At 33.5% G+C, this 11,591-nt stretch overlaps 1 protein-coding gene across 1 annotated transcript; it reads left to right on the forward strand.

Annotated features, from left to right (window-relative positions):
* The first annotated feature begins 541 nt into the window (after positions 1-541).
* On the forward strand, positions 542-11,124 carry LOC110735367 (E3 ubiquitin-protein ligase RHF2A-like). Its single transcript, XM_021915540.1, has 9 exons — positions 542-1,840; positions 3,684-3,827; positions 7,487-7,533; positions 8,713-8,775; positions 8,870-8,975; positions 9,086-9,459; positions 9,932-10,039; positions 10,146-10,442; positions 10,920-11,124. Exons 2-8 carry the CDS (start codon positions 3,696-3,698, stop codon positions 10,375-10,377), a joined length of 1,062 nt encoding a protein of 353 aa, XP_021771232.1. The 5' UTR covers positions 542-1,840; positions 3,684-3,695; the 3' UTR covers positions 10,378-10,442; positions 10,920-11,124.
* The last annotated feature ends 467 nt before the right edge of the window (positions 11,125-11,591 follow it).

Here is an 11,591-nt window from a genome sequence, read left to right on the forward strand (position 1 = left end):
AACAAATTAAAATGACAACAAATCCAAAAAAATATCAACAACTTTATTAACCAATTCACATATATACTAATTTAAAGTCATAACTAAATTTTAATATTAAAAAAACAAATTAACCAATAATTTCAAGACTTTATTAACTACAAATTTAGTAATGTATGGAGAAAACATCAACAACTTTCTTCAATTACATAATGCAATTACAGTACATGGCCTACAATATTTTTTTTAAAAAAAAACACACATATACTAATTTTAATACATAACTACATGTATATATTTAAAATAAAATTAACCAATAATTGCAACACTATATTTACTACAAATTTAGTAATGTAAGGAGAAATTATCAACAACTTTCTTCAATTACATAAAGCAATTACATAACATGCCATACAATATTTTTTTTTTCCAAAAATCACATATATACTAATTTTAATACATAACTACATGTATATATTTTTTTTAAAAAAATAACCAATATTTAAAAAAAAATTTAAATATTTAAAAAAAAAAAAATTTACCTCAATATGGATGTTTTGCAACAAATATATTCTTCTACAAATTTAAAATACTTAAGAAAATAAAAAAGTGGAGGATTTTAGGTGATTACGAAATTATATCAAAACATATCAAAATGCATGTCTATTTATAGAGAATTTAATTTTATGACCGTTGGTAATTTTTTTTTTTTTAATAAATATATTTTTCGGAAAATCAGTTACAAATAATATTACCGTTGTAAACGGCTAGTATTTTCTCATTGGTCAATCCCCTGCGCACGACACGTGGCGAGCTCTGATTCGCCAGCAACTCTGACGCGCCTCTGCCATTTTTATTTTTTATTTTTTATTTTCTAAGCGTCAAAACGACGCGTTTTGGAAGCGGCCCTTCAGACCACTCCATCAAAACGCGTCGTTTTGATAAGGGCCCAGCCAAATTTTTTTAATTGCGTCTGACATGCTGTGGGGCCCACTTCCTTCACTGTAGCTACACGAAAATGCTCACTCTTTGGGCAAATTTCATTTTGCCCATGGGCTTTTTTTGGCTTGATCAAATTTTCTCACCTTCTACAATGGTGAGCATTTTATTTTCCCATCAAATTTGCCCATGAGCAAATAAAATGCTCACCATTGGCATTGCTCTTAGCAGATACGGAGTAACTAAACATAGGGGATAACCGTATAAGCATGTTGTGTTAGAAATCTTAGGATACCGTTCAACTGAATCATCTGTACAAACAGGAACCCCTACTCTACATGGTCATCGTTTCATGTCAAAAATTCAAAATTATGTTAGCAAAGATATGATGAAATATACTTTCTCCATTTTCTTTTAATATAACACACTTTTTTAACATGTAAATTGAGAAAGAGATTTTGCAATATAAGCAGACAAATTAATTTTCTAATTTGTTTCTTCAAAAAAAAAAAAAAATATAATTTTGATCAAACTTACAAATTTATAATGATCCGAAATATAGTTATTTGGATCATTATAAATTTTCAAATAACTAGTTAATTATCGTTATTCGTTAACTGAGTTTGTTACATCAGAGTTTGCCACCACAGACGTTTCTAAATTAATTAGCGTTAAGTACAAAATTTGCAAATTTTCTCTCTCTCTTTCTCTTTGGCTCTAAGTTCTCTCATGAAATGGCAAATCCCAAAATTCCCTTGTTACTTCCTAAAATTAAGGCTCCAACTTTTTATAAACTTAACTTTCGAAAAATTCCCAATGTACTTCCAAAGATTGCATTGTCTGGGAATTCTGCAGCTCCTACCTTCACCTCTCCCTTTCATGGGCAAAATTTGCCCTGCCATTTCTGAATTCCCCAGTTGAGGTACATCATTTTTCTCAAAATTCAATGCTTTATAAGGCTAATTCAATTTTGAAATGTTTTGGCCTGATAAATATTTCCTACATTGTTTAATTGAATTTGATTAATGTATTGTTTGCTGAAGTTGGGTATTTTCGATATAGTTGATTTTCCAACTTTGATCATTTAATTTGGTGATTGGATTATGTTATTTATCAGAAATTCAGAATATGTTCTTGTCTATAAATTTAGGAAAATAGAAATTCTTTTGTGGGTCATTGGGGGTTTGATTTGCATCTCTTTTAATGAATTTGTGGCATATACTTTCATCTTAGATTTTGTTGCAATTGATTGTTATGCATACAGCAACAACAAAGCCTTAGCCGCAAAATAATTTGGGGTTGGCTAACATGAATTGTTATAAGGAACCGTTCGAAAAGGAAAAACAGCATAGCAATATATTCCGTAATTGATTGAAAAAAGACGGTGTGTAAAATGAGAAACAGAAAGAGTATACATTTTAAATTTAATTGACTGTTATGCGTGTATAGGAGAAAAAAAAAAAAACTCTAATTTTGGAGTAAATAATTTGAAGTGATGTTCTTTTGGATTCATTGGAATGTAAGAGTTGAATAGTGGAATTTCAGAGATAGAAAGTGAGAAGTGTGAATTTATGTATAATAAACTGCTTGGATATGATCTTTGAAAAAAAAAAAAAACCTGCCTGGATATGATTTCACACCATAAAGTCTGCAGAAATACATCTCTAAAGATCTGAAGTTTCGAAACATATTGATAAAGACATGAAGTTAAATGGCTGCCAAGGCTAGTATATCTATTCCATATACACAATTTTGTCTTGAATGGCAGCTGAGGCTGTTTTGTCTGTTAAGAGCTTTGAAAACTGCCTGCCAAATACACAACTAGAATGGGATAGCTGCGCCTGGGTTGCCTTGTGTTTTGAATTTGAATGTCATGATTTGACTTAGTTGTAGGGAAATAATGACATACTGTAAAATAATCGGATTGTACTCTGTATGTTTTAGAGTTTTACATAGGGTTTTTTTTTTTTTTTTGAAACTAGTGAAAATTAGCACATATGGAGTAACATAAAATGAATTGAATAAGATTAGTACAAAATAAATACTATTATTAAATATCAAGAATACCTCTTGCTGGTCTCAAACTCGAACCTTACTATAAGAACCTTTTGCTGTCAAATGTAGTAATGTGTCTAAGTACTAAGCATGACGTTATTCTAGTCAATCGGGGGAGAGGGGGTTCCACTTGACACGTACACTTTCTTAGGAACATGTATACTACAATATGGCTGTTTAAATTAATTGAGTTCAGGTGGCCATGCATATTGCATACACAACCAACCATGTTAATGGTCAAAGGTATAATGAGGACAATAGGGATAAGATAGTGTTAGAAAAGAAGAAGCATAGGAAAGTTTGTATTATTACAAAATGTGCCTGCAGTGTAACAGAATCCACTACAGAGGGTACTAGGAAGTCTCCAACTTGGCCTTAAAGTAGCTAACTTAGGCAGAAATTATGATCAATCATTTTGGCAAAAGGCCTTAAAAATTCTTGAGGTGCTCACATGTATCACCGTTTGTGATTTGAAACACTTGAGACTCCCCCCACTTATAGGTAACATGCTTATTGTGTGCCCATGTATATCTTTTAGCATCATGGGTTTCTAAAGCCCCAAGTCAATCACATTGTTGTCACTGGCTTCATGCCAACCACTTTTAAGGGAGCTGGTTTACTTTGTTATAGTACCTACTAACAACATTTCAGTAAAACTTACTAGATTTATTTCCCATTCTTACACGTGCTTTTTGTTTGACTTATTGTAGGAGCATTCAGATATGGACATTGCTAGGGAGAGTAACAATCATTCAACGGCTATTGGAACCTTTGTAGAAGGCGAGATGCTAGAAGCATGTGATGATACTTGCTGCATATGCCTTGGAGATTTCTGTCATAGTGATCCTTCAACGGTATTGTGCAATTATTTTTATTTGCTCGGTGTATTTGCAAAGTATTGACTTAGGGTGAGATCAAATTTTAATTGAGTTGATGTCCATTTCTATGGATATCTGAGTTTCAATGCTAGATCTTGACATCGATCGAGATGAAATTTTTTGAGGGGATATGGCTTTATGCTAGAATAGCCGTATACAATTTGGACAATTCTATGGTTTCCGTAATTCCGTTCTAACATAAACTTGTATCAGTTTAGCAAACCAAAGCACACTAATTTCTACAATGATGACTCACTTTTGGCTCTCTCTGTGTTTTTTACAAATAAACCAAGGGCCTTTTCAGTCATCATCTTTCATGGTACCAAGTACGTAAGCCTTGAAAGGAGTTTTTTTTTTTTAGTGAAACTCCATGGCCTATGATATCTGTGTGAGCCAACAAATCTTTGTAGTTTATTTTGGAAGGATCAGTTTTAAGTAAATAAGAAGTATCTTAGGAAGTTTGAACTAGGTGAAGCTGATTTCTTAACAATATGAAGTCCTTGGGGAAGAGGAACCTTCATACAATTTTAGTTTAAGAAAATTTTAGAGACTAGTACAAGGTGATACTTGTTTTTTAAGATTTATGAAACAGTTAAGTTTTTTAGGAAGAGTGAAAGGTTCGTAAATACAATATAGATTATGCACAAAAAGTAGGGGGGGTTAAATTACTGGGGTATTTTTTTTAAAAAAACTATAAAGGTTAGAGGATACATTTGATCACTTGGTTGGGCTAGTGGCTAGTCCTTTATTTTTCCTTCTGTAGCTGTCACCTACTCCCATCATCCTTGTTTAAAATTGCTTATTGTTTTTCTAGCTTAAAAATACTACAGGCTTTCCCACTCTTTCTTTAAGTGCTTCTCAGAAAAGATTTATTTTGCAAATTTCTGTTGGGTTGCATTTTGACCTTGCTGAATGCTTGTTTTATTTAAATGAGGGCTTCAGCGCTCCAAAAACTTTACAGCTAAAATTGTAGGTTTTTCCATAAAGCTGAAACCAAATGTCTGGTGACCAAATTGTATTACTCTGTTCTGGTCAAATACGTATTCTAATTTTGAGTTAGATTTTTAATTGCACTTGAGATAATTGTTTTTTTTTTTTTTTTTTTTTTTTTAAACATTACAATTCTCTAGTGGATTCGAAATTTATCAATACACCTAAAGATATTACGCTATGAATTAAGGGAATCAAATTCATCTGCTCTTTTATGTGAACAAAATGCTGAGGAAAAAGATCAATTCCATTCCACGTCCTTTAGCTGTAAGGTTGTCCGTCCACCAAATTCCAGTTGAAAAAAGAAAGAGGAAAAAAAGTTCGATGTTTGTGAACTTTAGAGCTCTGTTACATTGATACGATCATTTGGGGATGAAAATTTGGAATATTTTTGTCATACTGAAACTCTGACATAGTGACATAAGCCTTGAGAGAATCAAAGATAGGTCTCTGAAGAACATGATTGGAGCCTTGGTAACTTCCCTCTAAGAATGGCCATTTTTTGCTTGTGTTAATTACCGAGTACTTAATCTTATATGTCCATGCGATGTTGTCGTAAATGTATGATTTTAGAGGTGAATTTTTAAAAATAGATGTGAAAATGAGGTATGCTTTGAAGTTTGTATGTAATGGAAGACCATTAGGTTGCTTATGCAAGAACCAAATAAAAATCTGATCTGTTTTCTAAGCTCCTCATGTGTGCAAATAGTTATAGTTTACGCATGTTTTGAAGGCAACATATTTTCCAATAGCTCAATGTACCAGTAATAAAAAATTGGCATTCCGTCGTGTTTATGTTATTCATGAACGGGAAAGATAGGTAGAGGAATACCCACCTATATAATACTATGTTTGGATAACAATAGGTCGATAGTGAAGGGAAAGGGAGGGGAAGGAAAAAGAGGAAAGGGAAGGGAAAGTGAGGGGAGGGAGAAGGTGAGTTTCCATTTTCCTTCCAAATCTCTCCAACAGTGGAGGGATTTGGTTTTTTAAAGGGGAAGGAAAATGAATCTTCCCAATTCCCTCGCATTTTCTCCTTGCATTAGGTATCCAAACAAAGGATGATGCATACTTCCTTTTCACTTCTCTTCCTTTCCCTCCATTTCTCTCTATCCAAAAAAAATCCTTGTATGTGTTTACACCCTTCTCTCATAGTCATTGTCAGACAAATAGTTAGAGGGAGAGATATACACACACTTTCTTTTATGTTCTTTGGGAGAAGGGAGGGGGTGGTGGATGATAATGCATTGAGTTGGACAGTGCAAAATCCCTCATTTTCTATTTAATACCCTGATGTTACCATTCTTGACGGAATGCAATACAGTCGACACCCTCAAAAAAATGATTCAAAGTTTTAAACTTAACATTGTAGAAATAGACTCTTTGACTCAATCTAGACCACCCAGTGATTCTTTTTACAGTTTGATTTGAGAGTTTTTTTCCCCCTTTTCTCTTTCTGGAATGGAGATTCTTATCGGTCATTGGTTAAATGACAAAACTGCTAATTTTGTAACATAAAACACACAGACTTTAAAAAAGTGGGCGTTAAACAAAAATTTACTGCCTGTAGCTAATTTAATCTGAACCAAAATGATTTGGATTGGTTAAAATTGACTTGAAAAGAAACCTTACTTTATAAGTAAAACATTCAAGAATTGTTCCTTCACAACATTCTTTCAACTATTTATGTTTTTGTTAAAATTAGAAGTCGTGTATGGTAGGATTTGGCTTCAAATGATTATGTAAGTATTGTTTCGACTTGCTATGTTGAAAATATATATTGTAAATTACTTCTTCCGTTCACTTATAATTGCACTAAATTTCTTTGAAGGTCAAAAAGCGTGATCGTAATTTCTCATTAATATATAAGAGAAATAATAATAAAGTGATGTAGTGTTAGCGTTGTCTCAATTTATATTTTCAAAATCTTAACTGTTTACAATTTTTACTTTTGTACAATTAGAGATAATTGAGGTTAAACCACTGCATTGGAGACCGTGAAATAAGAAATGTGCAATTTTTAATGAACGTAGGAAGTATGTCAAGACAAGCTTATATATGATTGTATAGTACTCAAAATATAAAAAGAAAGGGTGTATTAAAATCCTTTAGTTTATTTGATCATTTTGAACCTAAATGTTTTATAGCTCGAAAAAACATTATCATATAAAGATTTGAATACATTTGTTTGGATTGAGAGAATTAGAGGGGATGGAAGAGAAGAGAAAAGAAGGGATTCATCTTCCCTTCTTTGGATACCTTTTGGTAGGAGGGATGGGAAGGGAAATGGAAGGATTCATTTTCCCGCCCTCTTTAACAAACCAAATCCTTCCAATGTTGGAAAGATTTGGAGGGAAAATGTAACCTTATCTTCTCCCTCCCCTTCCATTCGTCATCCTTCCTTTTTTCCTCCCTTCTCTTTCTCTTCTACTTTGCTATCCAACCAAACCGGAATAGTTAAAAATGACTTGAACCTTCAAATTAATCAACCTGACCTTTGAACCTTCAAATTAATCAACCTGACCTAGCGTGACTTGACTTTTTTTCTGGCTATGTCTGAGGAATTATCTTCGTCCATTGTCATAACTACACTCTGCTGCACTTATATGTAATTCTTATCACCCATTTTTTTTCAATGTTTTCAGGTAACTGGTTGCAAGCATGAGTTTCACCTTCATTGCATCCTTGAATGGTATCAAACTAGACATTTTCACTTGTATATTCTAACCAAGTTCATATTTTTGTTTACTTGTTCCTCTATGTGAATACCAACTTAGCCACTTTGTTGTATTTGGATAAAAATAATAATATAAAAAAGAACAGGTGAGTGGATAACACAAGGAAATTCTAAATTATTCCCCAAGGAATAACCCTTTTAGCTGTGATGAGCAAACCGTGAAACAAAATCAGGATTAAATGCAAAACTTAGAAACGGGAAAAAGATTGGGCAAACTTCCTTATGTCTTTCTGAACAGTTGGGCAGGAACTTTCAGCTGTTGACAACTAATCGTAAAAGAACCACAACTCTCTCATTCTTGCTACAATGGGCTTATGACCAGCTGTTAGAAAGTTATTGTAGATTTCATCTACAACTTTAATCACTACACAAATCATTTCTAGATAGAGAGATATGTGCATTTGAAGTCGGGGCTTTGTCATTCTTCATTGATTTTAAGGCGCAATTAAAGACACTAGTTTTCCTTGAGGATTTGTTGCCGAAAGGGAACTTACCGCATACAAAGGGTTCCATTCTAAAGCCAATTGGTAATAGATGGAGTGACTTACTAGGCTTATAAGTTAACTATCCTCTCTCTCACTCTTTATTGGAACTCTCATAGTCACATGTGGGTCATATCTAAACGAATGATTTCCTATCTTTTTCCAATTCAGTGGATGTGGCAACAATTTATTTCCTTTATCATGGTCAGATTGGTCACCATACATTTCTTATTTGTATCTATCTGAAAATCTACTACGTATATATGATAAGAAGTCTTCGAGGATTATCATAATGTTTAACATATCTGTGGGAAGCACCCTTAGAAGAAGAACTATTGAATCAAAGGTTAACTTATGCAGCCATTTTCTTTTGAGATGTTGTCTTCTTAAGAATATACGCATTAATAATTTCAATTGTAGATTCTTATGATGATGTCCAATCTAATTCGTTTTGTTTTGTTTTTTTGATAAAAAGTTTGGTGCTTATTTTGTTTTCGTTATGCACGTACTATTGTAATTTAGTATTAAAAAAATAATACTAATATAACAAGTTTAAAACCTTAAAATATATAACTTATAATACTACTCCTTATATTTATCAAGAATGTGCCTTTTTGTTGCTGACATCCCTTCTTATTTTTGTGTCCTAAAGGTGCCATAGAAGCTCAAATTGCCCAATGTGCTGGCAACCTATCAGCCTGAAAGATAGATCAAGGTTTCCAGCTCTGGATTTTTTGCATATTCCATTTTCATTTGTGCATTCATTTGTTTGATTTATAAATGGACATCTTTTCTGCATCTTGTGACAGTCAACAGTTGCTGGAATCCATAGAGCATGAGAGGAGTCTCAGAGCTAATAGGTCGCGAACTCGGACAGAAGTCTATCATCCCATCCTTGAGAATCTTGAACTGCATGTTTGTTTTCTATCAGCCTTCCTATGCTTCTTTCTTCATTTCATCTTTTCTCATAAATGCACTTTATGTCATTGTGTCTTACATCACGGCAATATTCCTAAACACTGCAGTTACCTACCGACGCTGGTGAAGTTGATCTTGAAGAGCATATATTTCAGCACTTGGCTGCTGCAGATTCCATGAGAAGTGGACAATTTGTTTTCCGGAGAGAAGGCCAGAGGAACAGGTCATCATCACAGCGGCACCAACCATTCTTTGTTTTCTCAACGCCCAATGGTCCTCATGATGCTTCTGTTCTGACTGCTATGAATCCTGTTGGTGGTGGAGGTCATGTAACTTCAGTGTCTCTTGGAAGTGCGTCCATACTGAGGCGAAGTAATCCAGATGCTTCAGTGCCAGTCCCACTGACTGATGAGGATGTTTCTTATAGGCTTCACTCTAATGTTGCACCAGCAAATCGACAAAGAGTATTATCAGAAACCCAGTATGTATCCAAGTACCATGACCCTTTAATTGATCTTTGTTCCTTAGATGTCATCCTTGAAACAACAATGGGAAATAAACTAGAACATTAGACTAGCTAGATGCAAGAAATTTCCAAACTAACTTGTATATATCATTGGTGAGAATCATACATAAATGCAATGAAAGATGTGAACATATAGAGACAAAATATGTGCCTTTCTTATACTTTAGGTTTTTTTTTTCTTCATATTTAAATGATGTTGGAAATACGTAGTATGTGCATTTCTTATACTTTAGGTTTTTTTTTATTTATTTATTTATTTTTCAACATGAGTTTGTTTTGTCAAAATCTTACATAACATTGTTGTTCTTTTTTTTTTTCTTTCTAAAGTAGATTTTCTTACAAGGACTATCTGATTATATAGACACATATTTTACTTGTATTGCTGAGCTACTGTGTGTGATTTCTTTCATCTTTGGTTCTTGTCTAGAAACTTTGCTACTCAACCTTCCTTAGGAAGTCAGTACACAGAAGAACCATCAGATCCGCAGTCATTGTCAGAATCTTTAAGAACTCGCTTTAATTCCTGGTCAATGAGGTATAATCTCACACTAAGCCACATGTTTTGAAGTTCCTTAACAACTTAATAGGGCTACTGAAATTTTGTTTCAGCATCTTTAAGCTAACTCTTTGTTATTATAAAGATCCAAGGAATCTATTTCAAGGAATACTAGAGGCTTGAAGGAGAGGCTAATTGCTCAGAGAAATTCCGTGGCTGAACTAGGCTCTGAGGTTAGGAGGGAGGTGAATTCTGGGATTGCTGGTCTTTCTCGCTTAATGGAAAGACTTGATAACAGAGTGAATAAAGGATCCGATCATGCCTCCCAATCCAGTCATGCAGGCAGGGGCACCAGAAATGATAGCTCAAATGAGTGATGGCAAAATGTCATACTACAAGCTCAGCATTTTTCAGACTTGCTTGGGATTTTTAATTCCACATGGTGAGCCTTTCACCTTATATCTAGTTATTAAGTCGAATTTGCTATCATTCTACCATCAACTTCCCCCTCTGTCTTGAACAGTAAATTGCCAGTTGGTTTAACTACTATTAATCGCATTACTATTATTAAGAATATAGCCTGTACTCATATGTTACTCCAATTCCTCCAAGTGATTTTATGATGATCACTGTAGGCAGCTAGCGTCGAGTTATATATCTGAATGTTTAAGTGCTTATTATGGTTTGCATCATTGCCAACTGTAAGTGAACATATTGAGAGAACTTTATGTAGATCATCATTCATCAGTACATTATTCGCTGTGGCTATTTTTCAGCCTTACTTAGTGTCTTTGAACATTATTGAGCTTTGAAACATTATGAATAACTTGATTAAGTAGCCAGTAAAGTTGCAGACTTGCAGTTTTATTGCCTTAGATGAGATAATAACTAGATTAACCTACTTCTTTTTTATTTTCAGGCGGTCGTAAACTCCTGTGGCACTCTGATGGAATGAACTTTACACCATATGAAACGTAAGAGTTCACATGATCAATTGTTTGCCAATATATATATGTATGTATGTATGTATATAATGATGTAAACAAATAATTATTGAGAAATAATTTCCATAATGTGTGTTTCTATGGCTGTAATTCTATCTATGCAATGAAAAATATGAGAAATTTCTTCGCCTTTTAGAGTAAAACATTATCATTTTTCATTACAAGACATGTAGGTTGGGTTGTTCTTTAAAGGAACCTGCTAAAGGTGATCTACAATGGCTCGGCCCCAGTGGCTTGAAAAAAACGTGTAGGTTTAGGCTACTGATCTACTCATGATTACATATCATTAACCAAAAAATTAATTAGTGATTCATAGGTTGCATAATATTATTATGTATTCCAAAATCAACATAGGGTCTGTTCTGATTAACTGAACTGGACTGAACAGCATAGGTTGCATAATATTATTATGTATTCCAAAATCAACATAGGGTCTGTTCTGATTAACTGAACTGGACTGAACAGAACTTATTGGAGCTGAACTGAACTGAACTATACAAATATTTTATGAGAGAAGGAAATTAAGAACTGAATTGAATTGAAATGAACTGAACTGAACTAAAATAAGCTGAAGAGAACAAGCTCTT

The sequence above is a fragment of the Chenopodium quinoa genome, unplaced genomic scaffold (genome assembly GCF_001683475.1).
Source record: "Chenopodium quinoa cultivar QQ74 unplaced genomic scaffold, ASM168347v1, whole genome shotgun sequence".
NCBI classification, from domain to species: Eukaryota; Viridiplantae; Streptophyta; class Magnoliopsida; order Caryophyllales; family Amaranthaceae; genus Chenopodium; species Chenopodium quinoa.

Excerpts from the sequence above, each read along its gene's own strand:
- LOC110735367 (XM_021915540.1), top strand. The coding sequence starts at position 3,696 with ATGGACATTGCTAGGGAGAGTAACAATCATTCAACGGCTATTGGAACC. Across the intron at positions 8,776-8,869 it reads AGCCTGAAAGATAGATCAAG|TCAACAGTTGCTGGAATCCA; the intron begins GTTTCCAGCTCT and ends ATCTTGTGACAG. Across the intron at positions 8,976-9,085 it reads TTGAGAATCTTGAACTGCAT|TTACCTACCGACGCTGGTGA; the intron begins GTTTGTTTTCTA and ends TAAACACTGCAG.